At 43.7% G+C, this 14,704-nt stretch overlaps 1 protein-coding gene across 3 annotated transcripts in view; it reads left to right on the plus strand.

Moving 5' to 3' along the window:
- Positions 1 to 14,704, plus strand: part of GRIK5 (glutamate ionotropic receptor kainate type subunit 5) — a 257,460-nt gene that overhangs the window by 159,884 nt on the left and 82,872 nt on the right. For all 3 annotated transcript variants that reach the window (XM_083162218.1, XM_083162220.1, XM_083162219.1), the window contains exon 4: positions 12,438 to 12,535. In XM_083162218.1, the coding sequence (XP_083018344.1) occupies positions 12,438 to 12,535 (98 nt within the window). The remainder of the gene's footprint in view (positions 1 to 12,437; positions 12,536 to 14,704) is intronic.

A 14,704-nucleotide genomic window follows, 5' to 3' on the forward strand; every position in this document is an offset into this window, starting at 1 on the left:
AAATCTGTGCCCCAATTTCTCCCGAGTACGGCAATGCCTCACATGTGACCAAAAAATACCAGTTGGGTGCATGGCAGGACTCAAAAGGGAAGGAGTGATTTTTGGATTTTGCAGCTCAGATTCTGGTGGAATTTTGGTGGGTGCTATGTCGCATTAGCAAGACCCCCCAAGCACCAATACAGTGGAACCCCCCCACAAGTGACCCCATTTTGCAAACTACACCCCTCAGGGAATTCATCTAGGGGTATAGTGTAGATTTCAAACCCCCAGGGGTTTCACCAATTTTGATACAAGTGGGCAGTGAAAAAGAAAAATTACATTTTTTACACAAAAATGCAGTTCTGGCTCAAAATTTTTCATTTTCAGAAGGTATGAAGGAGAAAAAGCACCCCAAAATCTGTGCCCCAATTTCTCCCGAGTACGGCAATGCCTCACATGTGACCAAAAAATACCAGTTAGGTGCATGGCAGGACTCAAAAGGGAAGGAGTGATTTTTGGATTTTGCAGCTCAGATTCTGGTGGAATTTTGGTGGGTGCTATGTCGCATTAGCAAGACCCCCCAAGCACCAATACAGTGGAACCCCCCCACAAGTGACCCCATTTTGCAAACTACACCCCTCAGGGAATTCATCTAGGGGTATAGTGTACATTTCAAACCCCCAGGGGTTTCACCAATTTTGATACAAGTGGGCAGTGAAAAAGAAAAATTACATTTTTTACACAAAAATGCAGTTCTGGCTCAAAATTTTTCATTTTCAGAAGGTATGAAGGAGAAAAAGCACCCCAAAATCTGTGCCCCAATTTCTCCCGAGTACGGCAATGCCTCACATGTGACCAAAAAATACCAGTTGGGTGCATGGCAGGACTCAGAAGGGAAGGAGTGATTTTTGGATTTTGCAGCACATATTCTGGTGGAATGAATGGTGGGTGCTATGTTGCACCAATACAGTGGAACCCCCCCACAAGTCACCCCATTTTGCAAACTACACCCCTCAGGGAATTCATCTAGGGGTATAGTGTACATTTAAAACCCCCAGGGGTTTCACCAATTTTGATACAAGTGGGCAGTGAAAATGAAAAATTACATTTTTTTACACAAAAATGCAGTTCTGGCTCAAAATTTTTCATTTTCAGAAGGTATGAAGGAGAAAAAGCACCCCAAAATATGTGCCCCAATTTCTCCCGAGTACGGCAATGCCTCATGTGTGACCAAAAAGTGGCAGGACTCAGAAGGGAAGGAGTGATATTTGGATTTTGCAGCACAAATTCTGGTGGAATGATGGTGGGTGCTATGTCGCATTAGCAAGACCCCCAAAGCACCAATACAGTGGAACCCCCCCACAAGTGACCCCATTTTGCAAACTACACCCCTCAGGGAATTCATCTAGGGGTATAGTGTACATTTCAAACCCCCAGGGGTTTCACCAATTTTGATACAAGTGGGCAGTGAACATGAAAAATTACATTTTTTTACACAAAAATGCAGTTCTGGCTCAAAATTTTTCATTTTCACAAGGAATGAAGGAGACAAAGCACCCCAAAATATGTGCCCCAATTTCTCCCGAGTACGGCAATGCCTCACATGTGACCAAAAAATACCAGTTGGGTGCATGGCAGGACTCAGAAGGGAAGGAGTGATTTTTGGATTTTGCAGCACAGATTCTGGTGGAATGAATGGTGGGTGCTATGTGGCATTAGCAAGACCCCCGAAGCACGGTGAAATTATGAACCTAATATTCCATAGATGTGTGGTATATTTTAAAACACTCCTTTATACATAGGCCGGGTTTGTCGGGGCAAGTGTCACACTGGAAAATAGTTTGCTTTCTTATTCCCTTTTTATAGCAAACTTTGCACCTTTTTTGTGTCCTGCCCTTTTTTCCAGTGGAGGGGATTTCATCAGGAAAATGCTGCCCTGGTACAATACGGGGGCCAGTACTAGAAGTACTGGGGCCCTCTGCCTGCTGGTTCCCAAATATTAGGCCCTTTATGACTTCCTCTTGAAAGTGCATAAATGTCCCCCTCTGGCCGGTAGAACGGAATAGCACGTAAGCGTTATACAGTGCCATCTGGATGATATACACGGCCACCTTCTTGTACCAGATTTTTGTTTTCCGCAGGGCACTGTACGGCTTCAGTACCTGATCTGAAAGATCCACTCCGCCCATGTACCTATTGTAATCCAGGATACAATTAGGTTTTGAGGTGTGGGTACTGGTACCTCGTACAGGGACGGAGGTGGTACTGTCTCCGTGAATTGTTGTCAGTATAAGGACATCCCTCTTGTCCTTATATTTGACCAACAACATATTTTCGGTGCATATTCCCCTGCTTTCACCCCTTCTCATTACTTGGGCAATGTGCGTTTTTGGGAGGCCTCTTTGGTTCTTGCGCACAGTACCGCAAGCTGCTGTACCTCTTGAACCAAGGGCCTTAAACAGGGGGATGCTGGTGTAAAAGTTATCCACATAGAGGTGATAACCTTTATCCAGGAAGGGGTGCACTAAATCCCAGACAATTTTCCCACTAACACCTACGAGGGAGGGGGGGCATTCTGGCGGTTCAATTCTTGAATCCTTCCCTTCATAAACCCTAAACCTGTGGGTGTACCCTGAGGTGCTTTCACACAGTTTGTACATTTTTATGCCATACCTTGCCCTCTTACTGGGAAGGTACTGGCGGAATTTAACCCTTCCTTTAAAATGTATAAGGGACTCGTCGATACAAATAAATTTTTCAGGGATGTACACCTCTTCAAATTTGGCACTGAAATGATCAATGACCGGCCTGACTTTGAATAGCCGGTCAAAGGTGGGATCATCTCTGGGTGGGCACTGTGCATTATCGGTGTAATGTATAAATTTAAGAATTGTCTCAAATCGAGTCCGGGGCATGGCCATACGGTAAAATGGAGTACTGTACAGAACATCTGTACTCCAATATTGCCTAATTTCTGGCTTTTTTACTATGCCCATATGAAACACCAGACCCCAAAACGTCATCATCTCTACTGCATCTACAGGGGTCCACCTAGCAAATGATGACGTGGGGTTTTGAGCAATAAACTGCTGGGCATATAAATTAGTTTGGTCCACCATTAAATTTATAAAATCATCAGAGAAAAATAATTTGAAAAAGTCAATTTCTCTGAGACCTGTGGAATCAAATTGGATTCCTGGCATGGCCAAAAACTCAGGAACCTGGGGCTCAAAATTGTCTGGTGGTGGGGTCCATACGAGATCAATTATTGGGGGGGGGGTCTCAGCTGCTCTACGGGGGCGTCTTTGAGGGGGTCCCTCATCACCAGAGGAGGAAGAGGAGCTTAAGGCGAATCCTTCAAATTCCCCGCTTGCATCACTGGCTGTGTCAGAGTCAGAAGCAAGCAGGGCATATGCCTCCTCCGCTGAATACATTCTCCTGGATGACTGGGAGGACATTTGGGAGGACATTTGGGAGGACATTTGGGATGCCATTTTTATTTTTGTGTTACTGGTAGTGAAATGTTTCAACACGTGTATAGTGTAGGGGGGGGGGGTACAAACTTTATTTCAATCCGGGGGGTATGTAGTGTGTAGTGTGTATGTGGTGCAGAAAAAAAAAATACTTTATACCAATAAAAAAAAAAAAAATGAAGGGGTTAAAAATAAAAAATTTAAGGGGTTAAAAAAAAAAAAAAGGTCCTGCGCCAAAAATTGAGCACAGATGTTGGTCAGTAACGTCTGTCACTGAACAGCGCTCAAAGGCAACAGGAATTTGATCAAAAAAAAAAAAATATAGATCAACCCTGTACCGAAAAAGATGATCAGTGATGTACGTCACTGATCAGCGCACAGCGGCCACAGGACACCCACAAAATCACAGTGTGTGTAAAAAAAAAATTAAAAAAAGACCCCACAGCACACACACAAAAAAAAAAAAGGTGATCAGTGATGCGACACTGATTACCAGTGAGGTGCAGCAGGTGCACAACCTTTGGTGCAACTGACAGGTATATATAAAAAAAAAAAAACCTCTGTACCCCCAAAAAAGTTGCTGATCACCTCAGTGATCAGCACAAAAGGCGGGGGCAGCAGACAAAAAATTTAGCACTCTCTATCACTCTCTGTCACTATCTCTCTCTATCTCTCTATCTCTCACTATCTATCACTCTATGACACTGCAGCAGCAGCACTGACAGGTATATCTATATATAAAAAAAAAACTGCGCCCCCAAAAAGTTGCTGATCAGTTAATTTATACTGATCAGCACAAAAGGAGGGGGCAGCAGTCAGTTATATCAAAAATATATAGCACAATCTGTCACTATCTCTCTCTATCTCTCTCTCTCTATCTCTCTCTATCTCTCTATAACTATCACACTGCAGCAGCACAAAATATAGCACTCTGTCACTAGGCCTCTCTATCTATCTCTCTCTCTCTATCTCTCTCTCTCTATCTATAACTATATCACACTGCAGCAGCACAAAATATAGCACTCTCTGACACTATCTCTCTCTCTATCTCTCTCTATCTCTCTCTATCTCTCTCTATCTCTCTATCTATCTCTCTATCTAGCTAGTACACTGCAGCAGCACAATTTCACAGGAAGGCACAAGTAGCAACAGGATCCAGGAAGCAGTGATGAAGCAGCGATCAGCACTCTCTGACACTATCTCTCTCTCTATCTCTCTCTATCTCTCTCTATCTCTCTCTATCTCTCTCTATCTCTCTCTATCTCTCTCTATCTCTCTATCTATCTCTCTCTCTATCTAGCTAGTACACTGCAGCAGCACAATTTCACAGGAAGGCACAAGTAGTAACAGGATCCAGGAAGCAGTGATGAAGCAGCGATCAGGTAAGTATGGAGCAAGCTATGGAGCAAGGTTCTGGTCAGTATGGCGGCAGGGAGGTACGGTGACCGCACTGCACGCTATTCCAGACCGGAATAGCGTCTGCAGTGCAGTCACCGTTAGTTTAAATCCCCCTCCTTGGCTGTGATTGGTCCGTCGGTCCGACGAACCAATCACGGCCTTTGGGGGCGGGCGGGGTGCGGTGGGGTGACACCAGTGTCACCCTTACACCCCTCGGTGATTGGTGCTGTACTTTACAGCACCAATCACCTCTGATCCCGTGTCACCGGCGAACGTTATTCGCCGGTGACACAGGAAAACGCTGTAATTGGCTGTTCACACTGAACAGCCAATCACAGCGATCGCCGACGGGGGGGCGGCATCGCAGCCCCCCCTGGGCATGCACGGACATGTCTGCTGTCAGGGACAGCAGACATGTTGAAACTGTCACTGCGTCTATAGACGCGGTGACAGTTAAATGCCATGACGTACATTTACGCCATGTGTCGGGAAGTACTTCCCGACCATGACGTAAATGTACGTCAAATGTCGGGAAGGGGTTAATATGAGACGTGCGCACCTCACAGTTGTTTTTTGATGATCCCCACATTAAAGCCTGTACAAATTATAAATGCTAATGCTCCTGTTGCAGCTCTTTTATTGCTGCCTGTGATGGCTCGCTTCGTGGGTTTCAGGAGACACAGTGTAAAGTTTAATTCATTTGGCGTCTCTTATTAAGATCTGCCAGCGGTTGCCATAGTGATGCCGGTGGTACAGGCTTGAGGCCTGCTTCTTAACAGCTGTGAAATCAGACACTGTGGTTTTATTTCTCATATGGGGATAGTGTGAGTTCCGCAGCCCAGACTGACGGACCTACGTCAGGGTCCGTATCATGTGTTGGGAACTCTTCACACCAGAAAAAATATCAAATATTATATATTTACACATACCCTCACATGCGGCCACACGAGTGAGAAATCATTCGATGGTCGCCGATAAAAGTCAGTCTAGACTGGCTTTTATTTCTGACGGAGATGGCCAGAAAGGGAAATGGGGAAATGATCGACACATGAAAACGTCGACATGAGATTTTCATGGTTTTTTTTTACCGACTTGTTCTTACTTCACGATCCAAGTGGGCCTAGAGTAGATTATAAACGTGTACCGAGTGCAGCTGCGACCCACGCGAGAGGACGCAGTACACTTATACAGTGTCCATGTTGGCAGATTTTGACACCAAAAAGTGAAAACTCATGTCAACCATTTCCTGTGTCGACCATTTTCATGTCAACCATTTTATTTGTACAAAGCTCAGTCTCTGGTAATGGGTATAGTATAACGGGTATACCTGTCTCTGGCATTCAAGCTTGACTTAGGGTCAAGTCTTAGGGGATGCGGTCAACATCCCGCCGGTCAAGATGCGGGTGTTTAGTATATTGACACCCCGATTGCATACCTCCCAACATGACCCATTCCAGGAGGGACAAGATGCTCTGCTCCTGGACTTACTTACCAGTGGCAATTGCAGAGGGGGAGAGGGTTAGGGTACATAATGAGCCCCTGTCGGGATTCTATGTATTTTGATGCCGGGGTTAGTCTTTTGACTGCCGGCATGCTGAGCACTGGGACATCCTATGTGTATCACATGTAAGAGACACAACTACTGTGGGCATTATGTGTATAAGCAGTACTACTGTGGGCATTATGTGTATAAGCAGTACTACTGTGGGCATTATGTGTATAAGCAGTACTACTGTGGGCATTATGTGTATAAGCAGTACTACTGTGGGCATTATGTGTATAAGCAGTACTACTGTGGGCATTGTGTGTATAAGCAGTACTACTGTGGGCATTGTGTGTATAAGCAGTACTACTGTGGGCATTATGTGTATAAGCAGTACTACTGTGGGCATTGTGTGTATAAGCAGTACTACTGTGGGCATTATGTGTATAAGCAGTACTACTGTGGGCATTATGTGTATAAGCAGTACTACTGTGGGCATTGTGTGTATAAGCAGTACTACTGTGGGCATTGTGTGTATAAGCAGTACTACTGTGGGCATTATGTGTATAAGCAGTACTACTGTGGGCATTATGTGTATAAGCAGTACTACTGTGGGCATTATGTGTATAAGCAGTACTACTGTGGGCATTGTGTGTATAAGCAGTACTACTGTGGGCATTGTGTGTATAAGCAGTACTACTGTGGGCATTATGTGTATAAGCAGTACTACTGTGGGCATTATGTGTATAAGCAGTACTACTGTGGGCATTGTGTGTTTAAGCAGTACTACTGTGGGCATTGTGTGTATAAGCAGTACTACTGTGGGCATTGTGTGTATAAGCAGTACTACTGTGGGCATTATGTGTATAAGCAGTACTACTGTGGGCATTGTGTGTATAAGCAGTACTACTGTGGGCATTGTGTGTATAAGCAGTACTACTGTGGGCATTATGTGTATAAGCAGTACTACTGTGGGCATTATGTGTTAGGGGCACTACTACTGTGGTCATTGTTTAAGGGGCACTACTACTGTGGGTATTCTGTGTAAGGGACACTACTACTGTGGGTATTATGTGTATAAGCTGCACTACTGTGGGCATTGTGTGTATAAGCAGTACTACTGTGGGCATTGTGTGTATAAGCAGTACTACTGTGGGCATTGTGTGTATAAGCAGTACTACTGTGGGCATTGTGTGTATAAGCAGTACTACTGTGGGCATTGTGTGTATAAGCAGTACTACTGTGGGCATTATGTGTATAAGCAGTACTACTGTGGGCATTGTGTGTATAAGCAGTACTACTGTGGGCATTGTGTGTATAAGCAGTACTACTGTGGGCATTGTGTGTATAAGCAGTACTACTGTGGGCATTATGTGTATAAGCAGTACTACTGTGGGCATTATGTGTTAGGGGCACTATTACTGTGGTCATTGTTTAAGGGGCACTACTACTGTGGGTATTCTGTGTAAGGGACACTACTACTGTGGGTATTATGTGTATAAGCTGCACTACTACTACTTCTGTGGGCATTATGAGTAAAGGGCACTACTGCTGCTGGCATTATATGTAAATGCTGCAATACTGTGGGCATTATGTTCATAAAGGGCACTAATGCTGCATTATGTGTAATAGGCATAACTGTGGATATTAGGGGTCATTCTGCATTAGGGGATGTGTCTGAGTGACACATCCCCTCGCATGGTTGCGAGGATATACATCGGCGGCGGGGGGCGGTGAGGTGGGAGGCAAGGCGGGCCCTCTGGGACTCTGTAAGCTGCGATCTTCGCAGCATAAGGAGTCAACCAGAATCAGGGCCATTATGTGTATAAGGAACACTACTGGGGGCATTGTGTATACGGGGTTTACTATGTGGTGTAATATTAATCAGGGGTTGTGTAATGTGTGATTTTAGTTTTTAACTTCTACATTTCCCATACCCCCATTCCAGCATTCCCACTTTAACAACTGCTGGGAACAATGGTAATGTTGAACTGTAATATAAGATAAAGCTACAGTTATTGTAGGAAAGTACAGGGATGGATGAATAATGTGTAAAACAGGAGCCAGTCAATCAAATCTAGAACTGGCCAATGGCGATGTGCATCCGTCCACTGCCATAGCAATGGCACAGAAAAGTTAGGTGGCAGCAATAATGTTGGCGCTTACTGACTGCTGGTATTTGCCCGGACCTGGTGTAGATCTGGTTTGGCCATTTATACTGTCCTCTAAAGCAAGGAGCTATACCAAGTCCTGCATTTTATTATGCCGTATTATAAATGTATTCTGACTATATAAGCAACCTTAGCTATGAAGGGCGATGTATTAAATCACTGTAAAAAAAATGCAGCAAGTTCAAACAGCTGATGAATGGACTCGGTAAAAGAAATTTAAATAGACTCTCTTGTGAAATTGATTTCATGATTATCGCTTAACTATTATATAGCTTTGCTGGGTTACAGGTGCCGCATAGTTCCGTAGCGTGATAAATAGCATTTCAAATACACATTGCTAAAATATGCTGAGTCTGCGTTTTGCCATCGCCCCCCTTTTTTTTACAGATTGCTGGTAATGTTGTCATCGCATTACCGAGTCTCATCACTCCATGGCTGGCGACAGTGAACACAGAGCAATGCTGTAAATCTCCGCTCTCTTATTGTACTTCCATTTAATTCCCATCGAGAATTAGCAGCCTGTTATCAGCAGACATTCATTCATTTGTCTCTGGTTGTATGCATGGAAAATCACCGGCTAGTTCTTCTTGCAGACAGCACCGAATACCCGTGTATACCAGTGTACCCGTGTATTCTCAGTATTCTTAGTAAAGAAAATGAAAATTACGCATAGTCATAGTGTTTTCTTATTTTATGCTGGGTAAATAATAAATAAAACTGCTACAGATTGAGTATGCCTTATCCGGATATCTGTTATCCAAATTATTCGGAAAACCATAGTTTCCGGAATGTACTATTTTTTTGCTAAAAGGACTACTGGGGACATGATATGTAAGTGGCACTACTGGGGACATGATATGTAAGTGGCACTACTGGGGACATGATATGTAAGTGGCACTACTGGGGACATGATATGTAAGTGGCACTACTGGGGACATGATATGTAAGTGGCACTACTGGGGACATGATATGTAAGTGGCACTACTGGGGACATGATATGTAAGTGGCACTACTGGGGACATGATATGTAAGTGGCTCTACTGGGGACATGATATGTAACTGGCACTACTGGGGACATGATATGTAAGTGGCACTACTGGGGACATGATATGTAAGTGGCACTACTGGGGACATGATATGTAAGTGGCACTACTGGGGACATGATATGTAAGTGGCACTACTGGGGACATGATATGTAAGTGGCACTACTGGGGACATGATATGTAAGTGGCTCTACTGGGGACATGATATGTAAGTGGCACTACTGGGGACATGATATGTAAGTGGCACTACTGGGGACATGATATGTAACTTGCATTATTGGGGACATGAAATGTAACTAGCACTACTATCGACATGATTTGTAATTGGCACTACTATGGACATCATCTGTAATTGGCACTACTGGGGACATGATATGTAACTGGCACTACTATCTACATGATTTGCAACTGGCACTACTATGGACATCATCTGTAACTGGCACTACTGGGGACATGATATATAACTGGCACCAATATGGACAAGATATGTAAGTGGCACTACTAGGGACACCTGTAAGGGGCACTACTGGGGACCTGATATGTAACTGGCACTACTGGGGACATCATATGTAACTGGCACTATTATGGACATCATCTGTAACTGGCACTACTGGGGACATGATATGTAACTGGCACTACTATCGACATGATTTGTAACTGGCAGTACTATGGATATCATCTGTAACTGGCACTACTGGGGACATGATATATAACTGGCACCAATATGGACAAGATATGTAAGTGGCACTACTAGGGACACCTGTAAGGGGCACTACTGGGGACCTGATATGTAACTGGCACTACTAGGGACATCATATGTAACTGGCACTATTATGGACATCATATGTAACTGGCACTACTGGGGACATGATATATAACTGGCACCAATATGGACATGATATGTAACTGGCACTACTAGGGACACCTGTAAGTGGCACTACTGGGCACATGATATGTAACTGGCACTACTAGGAGCAACTGTAATTGGCACTACTGGAGACATTATACTGTATGTAACTGGCACTATATATGTGCAAGAAATTGATTGCTTAGCATCACATTCAGTGCCTGATATAATACACAAACCTTGTTTCATGCACAATATTATTTATTAACAGTTCCTTATGTAGCGCAGCATATTCCGTTGCGCTTTACAATGGAGATAGTGATACAACAACTGGGTATTTACAGACAGTCAAAGGTATGAGGGCCCTGCTCGCAAGCTTACAATCTATAGGGAAATAGGCATTGATACACAAGGATAGATACTGTATTCTTTGTTGCATAAAGTCCACCAGAATGCAAAGGTTCCTGGTGTGCTGAAATGTAAAATATATGTGTATATTTCATGTGTCTGATGTGTTTTTACAACATAAATGCATTTTGTTTTCACACATGGGTCCCGTCCTCAAGATGCCACATTAAAATAAAAACAAAAAATCACAAAATACAGAATTATCCGTTATCCAAAATGCTTCTGGTTTTGAGCCTTTTTAATAAGGGATACTCAGCCTGTATTAGAAAAGTGAGTGTGACATGTCATGGGATGTGATTTATAGTAAGGTTCTAAAATGACACCTTATCGCAATGGCGTGAGGTTTCCGCCTCCTGAGCATAACCAGCCCCGGCTCACAGAGCCGGTCCTGGTTTAAAATAATCACGGGGCAAAAGAAATAGGGTCCCTCTTGATTTTTTTAAAACCGGCACCATGCTCAAGGGCCGGTCCTGGTTCCCAAAATACGGGGGGACAAAACGAGTAGGGTTCCCCCATGTTTCAAGATCCAGCACCGGGCCCAACCAGCCAGCAGGGTAATGTCACAGCCGGGTGAGACTTTTTAAAGAAGTCCCCTTGACCAATGCATGTACCCCCTGACCAATCAGCCTGGGCAGGGATCCTGGGGAAGTGGGCACCCCCCAATGAAGTGGTGTCCCCCTCCAGAATTTACCTGCCCATGCTGATGCCCGGGGCTGTCCCCAATGCCCCTTGGGCGGTGGGCACCGGGCTGATGAATGGTGGAAAATATATCAAACGATTGTGCATTGTTGTGGAACTACAGGTCCCAGCAAGCCTGCGGGGACCTGGAGAACTACGAGTCCCAGCATGCGGGGCAGTAAAGGGCCCGCTGGGACTTCTAGTCCCACAACAGTACAAATAGTTTATAAAAAAACACACACACACACACACACACATACGAGCAGTAAAACTTTATTACACACTACAATGATACACACATACTGTACATTACCTATGGGTCCACTGTTGGCCTGGAAATCAGAAAATTCCTAGTGGCAGCCCTGGATAGATAGATATATGGCTAAGGGTATTTTTGGGGAATAAGATGCAAATAGGTTTTGATAAATGTGTCTTAGTATTTTGCTTTCGGAAATGCTCCTGGCCAAAGCTGTATGCTTTGGCCAGGAGTTTGTTCTGTTATGTTACGAAGCCTCGTCTAAGACGCTGGAGATGCCCGGGACATAATTATTATAATTATTAAATATGACCCGGACCCCTGGGCTTAAGCTAAGTTTACATTTACAACAGGTTTAATTGAAACACACACACAGCGTCAGCTGAAACTTGCTGGAAATAAACATCCAATAATCTAAGAGAAAAAGAACTATTAACTGAGAGAAAATGAATGAGGTGAATGAAATCGACATACAGACATTATCGCCTGGACTGAGAGCATCACAAGCAGCAACATTTATACACAGCTGCTGAATGCACCATTGACGTTTTGTGAGGTGTATTGACGTTTATGAGGCAGTGCTGGAAATGGGGGCTAGCGGAAACAATAGGCAGGCAAATGTCACAGCGATTATTAAACATTAATAATAGTTGATCTTTTTCATCATTTCTCTCTCATTTATGACTTTTTATTTATTGCAGTGTGTCAAATATTACCCAAAGGGGTTGTCTCCGTCCTGGGACCCTCAGCCAGCCCGGCTTCCGCATCCACTGTCAGCCATATCTGTGGGGAGAAGGAGGTAAGAATATCTCTAAGTAATCTGCAATATGTGTGATTGGAGCCAGATGATTGTATCTCAGAACCTGAGGGGTCCCCGTGGCCCTCTGATTGTGAGATGTACCTTATTGTCTATTGCAAACCGCATCGTTTGGGGCCTCAGAGCAATGATACACAGTAGCGCCCCTGGAATAGTGTGATTGCTTTTATAGCACCGTAGTCACGGTTCCGTCCTGTTTATGCCTTTATTACTACATACACGCCGCTCTACATGATATTACGCACATACAGTATATATAGGTAATATATGAAATACTCATCAGAAATTAATATAACCCTCTATAGATGTCTCTTTCTTATTGAAGTTACGGAAGGACTAAGGGGCCCATTTACCATAAGGGGCCCATTTACAGTACAATGGGATATGGGCGGGATCTACAGCCCATTGAAATATGCCATCCTATCAGCGGGATGTATGTTCCTGATGCAGGAACAGAGGAGCTGAAAGGAGCCCATCCCTGCCATCTGCTTCGCTGGGTGTTGGAGGGTCTACGCCCATCTGCGGTCAACGCTGACCCACGCTGGCCGTACTACCCCGCTGGCAGTGCTGTATGTAGCCCATAGGCTACAATAGGCTACCACCCTTATTCAGATCTGATCGCAGTACAAATTTGTTCTCAAAATGGGTAAAACCATGTGCACTGCAGGTGGGGCAGATGTAAAGAGTTAAATTTGGGTGGGGTGATTATATAGACAATGCACTATTGTATATTCTTTTTCATTTCATCTTTCTTTTTTTTTTTACTATCATTCATATACAAAATTCATCAATAAAAATTACTTGATATAAATTTTTGTGGGGTGGGGTGTGTTGAAACTGAAATCTAAACTGCAGTGTAAAAATAATGCAGCCAGTATATACCCTGCACAGAAACAAAATAACTCACACAAATCTAACTCTCTCTATACATGTTACATCTGCCCCCCTGCAGTGCACATGGTTTTTCCTATATTGAGAACAAATTTGTACTGCGATCAGATCTGAATAAGGGCCCAGATGCCCGGTATCTATACATCGGGCAACATTGCTTCCTCTATAGAAACCTATGGGGGATGCGGCTGCCGATAGGGCAGGAGGGATCGCAGTAGGGATCGGAGATTCCTGCAGCCGTTCCTCCATGATACATGCATAGTATTTGCGACTAGCCCCTGGAAACGGGTGTTTTTCAGGGAATTAGGCACAAATATTCAATAGTACAGTAAATGGGCCCCTTAATAAGAAGAGAGATAAGATAAGTGTATTCATTATATAGCTTACTACAGTAGGTGAGGTGTCATTTACATTCCATTATAACATTTACTGTATACAGGGTTTTTTATATCAATATTTGTATAATGATTAGTATTTGTTTCTCACAGCCCTGACTTCATGGGTTCAATTCCAATCCGGGAGCTGTTTGTGTAGAGTTTGTATATTCTCCTCATGTCATATATTAGATTAGATTAGATACGTCTTTATTGTCATCACCCCAATTAGGGTGACAAAATTCAGTTTAGCATCCATCCAAATACAAAATAAATAATATCATAAAATACAAAAATGATCCACAGATAATTTACCATAAAACTTAAGTCCCAAGTACCCTCCCCCCATGACCCAAACTAGCATTTAATTCTAAAATGGCTCTAGGAAAAAAACTAGACATATAAAAAACATATATATATATATATATATGTCTATGCATCATCCAGAATGACCCGTTATGTTTATATGCTAGTTCCGGGTGTTTTACGTAACTGGCCCATTCATTATCAAGGCCCTGATGGGAACGTCTAGAATTCAGCAAACTCCAAAAACGAATAGTTTTTAGAGTTTACCTGCTGAATCAAGCTTCTTTCTATGGACCGGGTTGCAAAGGTAAGCATATCACTCCGCCGCCGCAACATCCGCACTGAGTGCCCTACAGCCATGTGCATCTGTGACGCAGTTGCTTGGTAGCAGTGCCGGAACTTATGAGTTTTTGCCCAGGTGCAAAAATAAAATGTGGGCCCCCATCCTCCACTCCGACCCAAGTTCACAATATGCTACTCAGCAGTGGGTTGCAGTAGTGGGCCCTTAGTCCTCAGGGGCCCCAGTGCAATGCTGCACCAATGGTAGTTCCCCCTCTGCTTGGCACCTCTGTGGTAAGTA

The sequence above is a fragment of the Crinia signifera genome, chromosome 19, assembly GCF_055691185.1.
Source record: "Crinia signifera chromosome 19, ASM5569118v1, whole genome shotgun sequence".
NCBI classification, from domain to species: domain Eukaryota; kingdom Metazoa; phylum Chordata; class Amphibia; order Anura; family Myobatrachidae; genus Crinia; species Crinia signifera.